The 10766-nt window shown below is 36.2% G+C and overlaps 1 protein-coding gene across 1 annotated transcript; it reads left to right on the forward strand.

Moving 5' to 3' along the window:
- The first annotated feature begins 493 nt into the window (after positions 1 to 493).
- Positions 494 to 3188, forward strand: il19l (interleukin 19 like). Its single transcript, XM_033967244.2, has 5 exons — positions 494 to 649; positions 1300 to 1362; positions 1803 to 1955; positions 2520 to 2582; positions 3090 to 3188. The coding sequence occupies exons 1-5, from the start codon at positions 494 to 496 to the stop codon at positions 3186 to 3188; spliced, it is 534 nt and encodes a 177-aa protein (XP_033823135.1).
- Positions 3189 to 10766: the final 7578 nt, after the last annotated feature.

A 10766-nucleotide genomic window follows, 5' to 3' on the forward strand; every position in this document is an offset into this window, starting at 1 on the left:
AACGCTGGTACTTCGCTCAGTTCTCCATAGTATTTTTGTGTCCTTGAGCAAGACACTTCACACGTCTCCTTGGAAACTGCTTTGAAACATGAGTAGATTTTAAACCATTCTGAGTTTAAAATGGTGGTCTGATCTGAATTTGAAGCGTGCAGTGTCGATAGAATAATTCAAACCAAACTTTAAATTTATCATTTTTATTTACTACTTGTAACTCAAGCATTGACCTACCGCTGGTCAATACCTTTACTCAGCATACCTGTGTGTACAAGTATGTTTAAGTTCAAGAGCGACCCTAGGCACAGTTGAAATTCTGTCCCAGTCTGTGGCTACAAAACTAGGTCACCGATCCTGAAGGCGAATAAGGGGCACTATTGATCCAGTGCATTATTAGCAGTTGTACAATTTGATTTTAACAATACTTCTATAGTTTCATGGACACGTGTATAACCTTTTCCTCTCTCGTCAGCTCTCTGCATAACCAAAGAAGACCACGATGAAGCTGCAGTGTTTCGCCCCTCTTTGCTTCCTGTTGTTTTTGGGATGGCTGAGTCAAAGGTCAGAGGGTCGGACGGTGATCATGGACAAATGCGTGGTGAATGTTCACATGAATGAGCTGCAGAAGCACTACTCCAGTGTGCGCCCCTCGGCTGTAAGTTACACACAAATAGAAAAATACAAATTATTTTTAGACTTACAAGGAATTTATTGATCGATACTAAGATTCAAAATAAGCAGCAAAAATAGCAAGAGACTTTATCAAATAAGGCAGTTGCAATTGAAGGGGCATTTGCAAGATATGTCTTTGTGTCAGGGCTAATGCTAATTTCGGAGACTAATAAATATTTAAATAACACTACAGACTGAAATAATCTACACCTAAAAATAATTGGGTCATCCTTAACATTTAAAGTTAGCATTAGCATTTGTATTGACACACAAACATCGACAATGTGCCAATTAAAAATATACTAAAAATAAAATATATCTGTGCTATATATATAAGAAGTGGTAGGATAAGGAAAAACAACAGTCCAAAGATGAAATAGTGATTTAATATGACACAGCTGAAGAAAATGGAGCAGGTTTATCTATTACATTCTATAGGACAATAATATTTAATACAGACGGGGGCAGCTAAAATTTATATTTGTGATAAAGTGAGTTCTTAGGTCCAGTCACTAATAGAAATGATCAGGTTCAACTTTTGCGTGTTTACCTTTTGTATAATTCATGGCAAAAAACAAAAACAAAAATCAAATGTAATCAAACGTTTAACTGAAATATTCACTATTTTTTCAGATTTCTGGAGACACAGCCATCGAGGTCAAACTGTTGGACAAAACACTGATCAGTAAAGTTACGGTGAGTCAAATACATCAACTTTGGAAAAAAAATATATTTAAAAAATCACATTTGAATTTTTGTGTCAAGTACTTAGATTAGAGTTGCTATATTTATTGACTTCTGCAGAGTCAGTTTACAGCTACACGCATGACACAAGTTCAAGCATTTGTATTTGTGAAAAGACTCATATTGGGACTGATGAACAGATACAAGAATCCCATGCATTTCCAATCATGTTTGTAGACATTTTAAGTACAAGATCAGGAGGTTATACAGCCTACAAAATACCACCACTTTCAGAAGAGATAAGATATCGTTCCTGTTTCATACCCTCACATAGTATGGAGTGAAATTTCTGTATAAATCTAACCCATTATGGTCTTATACTAAAGCCATTTCAATTAGAATTTTGTTTATGTTTTCATCCCTGGTTATATTGTTTTTTTTATTTCCATCAGGAGAGCCAGAGCTGCTGTTTCATTCGCCTGGTGCTACGATTCTTTGTGGAGCGAGTCTTTGTGAACTTCTCAGCGACTGACCCACAGGTGCAGACAGGCGTCAGCGCGATAGCTAATGGATTTATCAGCATACGCAACACTATACATAAATGTGTAAGTCAACTGTTTTGTTTTTTATATAGAGATTTTTTTATGACACAAAAAAATAAAAATAAAATCAAGTAAAATATGAGGAAAAAAATGGGGATTTTTGTTTAGAATTATGTCTTAAAATCAGGATTCAGTACAAAGTGCACTTGAAGGTTCACTATGGACCTTTGCCTGGAATGTTCTAATCCACACTATGACGTAAAGCATATCGATCTAAAAAAGTGCATTCTTATTGGGAGTGGGCTCGCCTCTCCGCAGATCTGATCCCCAGCTTGGCCTGGTGGTGTCACATGCTTGTCTTCAGTGAGATGTTTATGTGTGTCTGTACAACACTCCAGGCAAAGCACTAACATCACCATAGAGACTAGACGAAAAGTTCCTCTGGTTTAGTTTTGGACCATTCAGATTGTAAATAGTCTTGCAACCCATTATTTTTATTATTATTATTATTATTATTATTATTATTATTATTATTATTATTATTATTATTATTATTATTATTATTATTATTATTATTATTATTGCCTGTGTGATTGTGTTTGTGACCTCTGCTGTTCCTCTGTGCAGCACTGTCACTGTGAAGAAGAAACACAAAGAACCGTGGACTCCATCATCTCTCAGTTTGACAAGGTAAAAAGAGCCTCTAATGAAACATGTCACTCTAATGAATTTAATGTTCTGCAAAGATGGACGGATAGATAGATAGATAGATAGATAGATAGATAGATAGATAGATAGATAGATAGATAGATAGATAGATGATAACATTTCATCTTTGCCCCATTACTTGCTTATAGATGTCACGTGAGATTAAATTAACAATCATTGAACAGCAGGGGGAGCTAGACAGTTTGATAATATAGTCTGTAGACTATATTATTAAACTATATATATTATATCAGGTAGAGTTGTCCTTGTTATTTATAGTCATAATTGGACTAAAATATTTAACATTTGCCATAAGCTCATAGTGGATAAACTGAAATAATAATTACTATTACTATTATTATTATTATTATTATTATTATTATTATTATTATTATTATTATTATTATTATTAGTATTATTATTATTATTGTTGATTTATTTGTGAATTTTTAAGTCCAAGTTTTAACAATTTATTTATTTTACTTCCAGTTACAGACTGGTGAAGCTGCCAAGAAAGCTGTGGGAGAACTGGACACTGTTCTGGAGTGGCTCGAAAGCCTCAGTCAAAAAGCAAGAACCAGGAAATAAACTACTGCTACTACTAATACATGTACTACTACGTTCTACTAGTACTACTATTAACACTAACACTATTTGTGTTATTATGTAAGTGAACTCATAGTGAGTTATTGTTTTGTGTGGTTAAGCATTTCATGTATTTTATTTAAGTAATGTATTTATTGACAAAAACACAAAATTGTAAAATGTGGAATTTGAAGAATGTATTTATGGTCTTATTTCAACAATATAAATAAAGATTTATTTGATACAGCATCAGCTTTTTACTGACTGAGCAACACTGCCACCTGCTGGGTTGTACTAGCACTGATTCATGCAGGTTCTGGGGTTTGATAGTGACCATTCAGATCAGAGAGAGACATTTTAGGTTTAAAGGAACTGTATGTAAGACTTTTATTTTAAAGGTCCTATATTACACAAAATGAATTTTTGTGAGCTTTTAGCTGTGTTAGAACATCATTACCTCCTCAAAAACAGACCTGGAGTTGTGTTTTGTTTCATTCACACATGTTTGAGTAATCCTGCATTATTAGTCTGTTAAATCTTCAAAGCTCAAAATGCTCCGTTCCACCTTGTGATGTCATGAAGTGGTAGTTTTCAAGTTAACAGCTCCTTTTACCTCTAGTTCAGTAGAGATTGTCAATTCTGGGGCTGAAATCATCTAAATGATTCTAGTGAAGGTGTGTGGAGTTTAAAAACACAGTGGAGCACTTCCTGTATTACCACATGATGACATCACAAGGTGGAACAGAGTGTTTTCAGTTTGAGAGAAGAACTCAGCCTAAATATTCAGGGTTTGTGTGTTAAACATGTGTGAATGAAACAAAATAAAACTCCAGGTCCGTTTGTGATGAGGAAACAACATTATAACATAGATCAGAAAATATCAGAATATGGGCCCTTTAAGTTTCACACACTTCCCTCCCTGTGCCTCCAGATACGAGCTAAACATGTTGAAATCAAACACACCTTTTACTGATAATAATTCTAATGCTGATTTATTCTTCATTACAAAAACATTGGGCATTATATTTAGCTATTATAATTTGGATCATCATCATTTGGATCATCAAACACCAATCAGAACGAAGAATCAGCCCAGCATGAAGCTCCCTGGGTTTTGTGTTGCCAGTTTCAAAGCTGAAATCCAGTAAACCTAAAATGCGTCTTTCTGATCTGAATGGTCACTAGTTAAACCCCAGCACCTGCAGATAATCATGGCTCAGTGCTTTAGCTCAGTGAGTGAATTCTGGAGGTTCTGACCTTTCGTGTGAGAAAATGATCGGTGATACTGAGAAAACTGTGTATGTGTCTGTCTGCAGGTTTAGACACAGGCAGGTTTGTAGCTCCGTTTAGATACAGTTCCTTTAGCAGTACTTCAGTATAGAAACTGACAACCCAAATGACAGATTTGTGTAAGGCTCATTCTGCTTTCTGATTGGATGACTGCCTTAAACCAAAACACTAAATTATAACATAAACAAGTCCATCCTGTCCAGTGTTTTGTGATTAACAATAAACCAGCATTCATTACTATTAATAAAAACTATATTTGATTTCTACAAGTTGACCTCGTATGTGAGATCTATTTCTGACCAACCTGATCCCCGCCATCAGTAAAAAGCGAAATATATTGTGATGTGTTTAGCTAAAAACAGAAAACTGAGCTTGAAAATGCCAAAAATGCAGCGATAAGTGATGGGACTTTCAGCTTCTTTGTGGGATCTGAGTCTTTTGGAGCCGTTCAAAAGACTGGCTCTTTTACCATTTATTTATATGACAGAAGCCTCATTTTATCAACAAACTGATCCCAGAGAGAGATGACCAAGGCTCAGACGTGTTTAAAATAGTTCAAACTGAGCGTGAGAGTGAGTTATGAATAATCTAAATAAAACTTTAACTTTAATAAAAAATTTAACTATAATAAAAATAGCCTTAATTCAAAAATGAACTTTTATTTTGATCCCAGATATGTTTTCTTGATCACAAACCTCTCACTCGTGTCTCCTGCTCTGCTCTTGTGCTGGTTCACTTATACCATATCTCTATGAAGACAAACATATGACCTTACCAGGCTGAGTTACAAATTAGATCTGTGGAGAGGCGAGCCTACTCACTGTAAGAATTCAGGTTTTTCAAGGTATTTTAGCAAAATAAACACTTGGGAGGTATAAAACAGTGATGCAATACCTTGGAAAATTCTAAATGTAGCATTAATAGTTCCACGGATACTGGTGCCAGCCCATTCACAAGAAAAGTGACATAATCTCTCTGGATCTGTCGTAACGGATGGAGTTAGGAGGACCAAAGACGTGCAGACTCGAGGCAGATTTACAGTGTTTATTTACAAAGAGGTGAAACTCAGGTTTTAATAGTTCATTTAACACACTCAGGAAGCAGGGAGCGGGAGGCAGACCAGGCGGCGCAGTGCAGAGCGGGAACGGGAAAGCCAGGGCCGGAGCACGACAGGACCAGGAACGGGACCGCGGAGGGCCGAGCAGGAGTAATCCAGAGAGCGGGAGCCAGGGCAGGAGACGGGAAGCAAGCCGGAAACCCAGACAGGACAGGAGGTGAAGGCAAAGGGTGGACAGTACCGGAGCTGGAGCGTAGAGGAGCCGAAAGTTCCGCCCAGCTCCAGGTTCAGGCAGGTGAGGGAGGGGGAGAGCACACAGAGAGGCAGAGCAGAAGCAGAGATACGTGCCTCATGACAGGATCATTATGTTATATATATATATATATATATATATATATATATATATATATATATATATATATATATATATATATATATATATATATATATATATATATATATATATATATATATATATATATATATATATATAAAATTCGGCATTAAAAAATGCTCTAATCTGCCTTCAAATTAATGCAAGAAAACTCAAATGTGATAGTTCCTGCTGTGGGCCAAAAGTCATGAGAACAAAAAAACAGGTAAAGCACTTTTTATGAACACGTGTCAACCCACATACTGGTTTCACTCTTTATTCTTTCAAAAACAGTATTTCTACTCAAACAGAAACAATGCTGCTATTTCTCTGGAAACTAACCACAAGAATTAAAAAATATGGTACCTCACACGATCTCTCTCCACTTCACGTTTCCTTATTTGTTAATTATGCATTTTCAGTCTTACATAACATGAAACAGACTCCCTCTAAAAACAGAGATAAGGAGTTTTGAAATGTTTCGAGTGAGATTGTGCATGAAGAGGGTTAAGGGTTTCCCCCCTGCATTTGAGCACAATCTGTCTCACCCCAGTACAAATTGTGTAAGTTGCTCTTGGGGTCAAAATAAGTCCACTGTGTGCTGTCTGCATCTACAGCTGAAGCCAGAAATGTATGTACACTATATAAAAAGACACATATGCCTTTTTCCTCTGTCTGACATGGAATCAGGCTAAACATTTCCTGTTTTAAGTCAATTAGGATTACCAAAATACTGAGGAAAAAGAGAGAAGCTTGCAAGCCAGCACCATCACAGCCACCACCATGACAGCACCATCCCAACTATGAAATACAGGGGTGGGGTTGTTTTACTGTAGGAGGGACTGGTGCTTTCACAAAGTAGATGGCATCATGAGGAAAGAACATTATATAGAAATACTGAAGCAATATCTCAAGACATCAGCCAGAAAGTTAAAGCTTGGATGCAAATGGGTTTTCCAAATGGACAATAACCCAAAGCATACTGTGAGACTGGTTACAAAGTGGCTTAAGGATAACAAAGTCACTGTTTTGGAGTGACCATTACAAAGCCCTGAGCTCAATCCTGTTGAAAATGTATGTGCAGACCTGAAGAGGCATGTGTGAGCAAGGCAACAAACTTGGTTCAATTACACCAGTTCTGTCAGAAGGATTGGGCCAAAATGTCTGCCAACTATTGTGAGAAGCTTGTGAAAAAATATCCAAAACATTTGACCAAAGTCATACAGTTTAAAGGAAATGCCACCAAATACTAATGAAATGTGTGTAAACTTATGACTTTGAAAAAAGTATTGAAAAATTGTCCAAAAAATGTGTTTCTCATTATTCTGGCAATTAGCAAATAGAAATAATTTCGGTAATCTTAAATGACCTAAAACAAAAAAGTTTAGCCTGATTTCATGTCAGACAGTGAGGGAAAAAAAGTAAATTTGTCTTTTTATATAGTGGCTTCAGCTGTAATTATAAAGTGTCTTCCACTCATCCATTTTCTTCCGCTTTTTCCGAGCCTATAATCAGGAAGTGTGTGTTAGCATGCTGGTTGTTGTTATCTTAACTGTGTCAGCAAAACTCCGCTCTGGATGCTCAGCATGCATAAGTGAGAAATAACTTTGGACCACTGTAAAGTGTCTAAAATGAACTAAGAAAATTCTTTAAATGCAGATGTTTTTGTAGCTAAAGAAATACCTTGACAAATGTATTCTTGCTATGAGCGGACTTGCCTCTCCACAGATCTCTGGTCTTCCTCCTCCTCGTCTGGCCGATTTTTCTGGTTTTGTCTGATTTTTTCCTGTTGTTTTGTTTTTGTGTGTTGGCGGCACGGTGGCTGAGTGGCAACACTCATGCCTCACAGCAAGAAGGTTTGGTTCGATCCCCGGGTCGCCAGGCCTTTCTGTGTGGAGTTTTTCATGTTTCTCCCCGTGTCTGGATGGGTTTCCTCCGGGTACTCCGGTTTCCCCCATCAACCAAAACATGAACGCCCTTCGAGACAACTGTTGTTGTGATTTTGGGCGTTACAAAAATAAATGAATTGAATTGAATTGAAATGTAACCTGACTTTTTTTTTTCATATAAATTTAACAAAACAAAGTTGTCCATCAGAAAAGTTACACAGTGCAACTTTAACAAAAGCCAACAGACAAATAAATTTTCTTCACTGTGATATTAGCTTGGTCAGAAGTTTAATTTAAATTTAAATGTTGGCACAGTAAGTCACTGAACTTACATATCTCCATGAAGACAAGCATGTGAACCTGCCAGGCTGAATTACAGGTCAGATCTGTGGAGAGGCAAGCCCATTCACTGTAAGAATGCTGTTTTTCTGGGTAATTTAGCAAAATAAACACTTGCGAGGAATAAAACAGTGATGCAATACCCTTGAACATTCTAAGTGGTGCCAGCCCATTCACAAGAAAGTTACATAATGCCCCTGTAAAAAGGACCTTATTGTGCTTGTGTCGGCTCTATAGTTATAATCAATGACATGGATCATTCTGTTATAATTTACACATTTTAAATCACAATATTCATCTAAAACGACTTAATAAAATAAACAAGTCTGCTGATGTTAAAAAACTATGGTGTCCAAAGAGTCGGCTCCTCTGACAGCTGCAGATCACGCTATCGAGCAGTGGGTGTTTTTCATTTGTACCAAAATAAGTATGCATTGCTGCTGAATTCCAAAAATATCATTGATTAAGAAAGTAAAATTAGAGAACGGAGTAAGTGCATCATGGTGCTGAAAAGGTGGGTGGATCGGCAACATGGTAGCTTGGAAATAAGCGATTGAAGGCTCCTCAAACATGCACGAATCGCTACAAATACAACTTTGAGAGGGGAAATGAGAAAGAGAAAGAACTATAATATGGTGGAAAAAAAATTCACAGAATACGTCGGCTTTGAACATAATGAAAGTAACATGGGACAGCACAGGTCAGCTCGAGTTCAACGTCATGAGACTCAAATTTGAGTCAACGGCTTGTGATTCAGAGGAAATATCGCTGTGAATCTTTAAATGTGCCCGTATCCTAGAAACCAAATATCAGATATAGTACAGTATAAAAAATAAACAGATGATCTATTGTTGATTAACTGTAAAACTTGTGATGAAATATATGAAGTAGCATATATGGAATTATGAAGCAAAGAAAAAAGTGAAATAACTCTACTAATAATTTTTCGGCAAAGCAAAGAGTGAATAATTTGAGGATTTGAATATGAAATACAAACAGATATATTTAGTAGAGTTTTTTTCTCCTCACTACATAACTCCATTGATCTTACTTCATATATTTGATGTCTTCTGTATGTGTATAAAATGCAGAAAAATAAAGAAAAAACATTGAATGAGAGGATGTGTGCAAACTTTTGACTTTGTTCTAGAGTTTTATTTTCGTACTCTGTTTATTTTCTGACTTGTTTCTTTTATTTAGTCGTTTTAGATGAATATTGCAATTTAAAATGTCCAAATTATAACATAATGGTCCACTGATGTCATAGATTAGAACTAAACAGCAGATAAAAGCACAGTATGTCTGCTTAAAACTTTAAATATCCACATGGGGAAGTATTTGGACACTGAGTAGTAGTTAGTAACTTAGTAACTTAGTAACAAACAGGAAATACATTCGAATAAAAATAGCAAAGCAAAATAAATAAAGTCTATGGATTTAAAAGTAAAACAAAAACATAAAATCAACAGAAGCAAGCCTTTTTATCTTTGTGTTATTGCACCAGTCCAGTCAAAGCCAAATCAATATTCACCAAAAAAGTATAAAAGTGAACTATGTAACTTTCCTGGCCACTTGCTTGCCTCCATAGAGATGTCATTGCTGTTCCTGGAATGTTCTACACTATCTTATCTCTACGGGTAGCCGCAGGTCAGATCTGTGGAGAGGGAAACCCAGGTCACAGTAAGAATCCATTTGTTTAAAAGTATCAAAAGTTTAAAAAAAAATCGGACTAAAACTAGCATCGAAAGTAGACACTCATTTGAGCAGGTATCAATACTGAAAAAGTCACATTTACAGGACAGAAATGAACCTTTTAGAATGATTTAGAATGATCTTGAGCTGTATCAGAACAAGTATAAGACACGTAGACTAGACTACACCCATGGACCACTATTGAATCTAAGATACATTTGCTTAAAGGTATTTTCAAGCAAAAAAAACACCTTTAGTCGAATTAATGTGAGATATAGGGATATTCCAGACGAAGGAATAATATCTCCAAAAGGCAGATTATAGAAAATAAAATAAAAAGCTGTTGTTGCCTTAGTATGTGTTTCCCCGAACTGTAATAATGATTGAGACAGATCTGTGAGCGTATGTATAAATCCCTGTTGCCTCGAGGACAAGCAGGTGACAGTCAGACACACAGCGCAGAGCATAAGACGACTGGGCGACTGATGATGACCGAAGTTTCAGTTTTAAGAACAAAAATAAAACCGTGTCAGACTGTTCCCTGAAATCACAAGGACAATGGATCATCGTTGACGTCACGATCACATTCACTGCACTGATCAATCACCCAAGAGCTGTGTCATGTTAAAAGTCTGAATGAACGAAATCAGATAACTGAAATCAGACGACTCGATATTGAAATCAGACGACTTGATATTGAAATCAGACGACTCGATACTGAAATCAGACGACTCGATATTGAAATCAGACGACTTGATATTGAAATCAGAAGACTCGATACTGAAATCAGACAAGTCGATACTGAAATCAAACAACTCGATACTGAAATCAGAAGACTTGATACTGAAATCAGACAACTACAGTCATATCAAAATTACCATAGATACTCATTTGAACAAGTATCGATACTAAAAAAATCACTTTCACAGGACAGAAAAAGA

The sequence above is a fragment of the Periophthalmus magnuspinnatus genome, chromosome 5 (genome assembly GCF_009829125.3).
Source record: "Periophthalmus magnuspinnatus isolate fPerMag1 chromosome 5, fPerMag1.2.pri, whole genome shotgun sequence".
Classification (NCBI taxonomy): domain Eukaryota; kingdom Metazoa; phylum Chordata; class Actinopteri; order Gobiiformes; family Gobiidae; genus Periophthalmus; species Periophthalmus magnuspinnatus.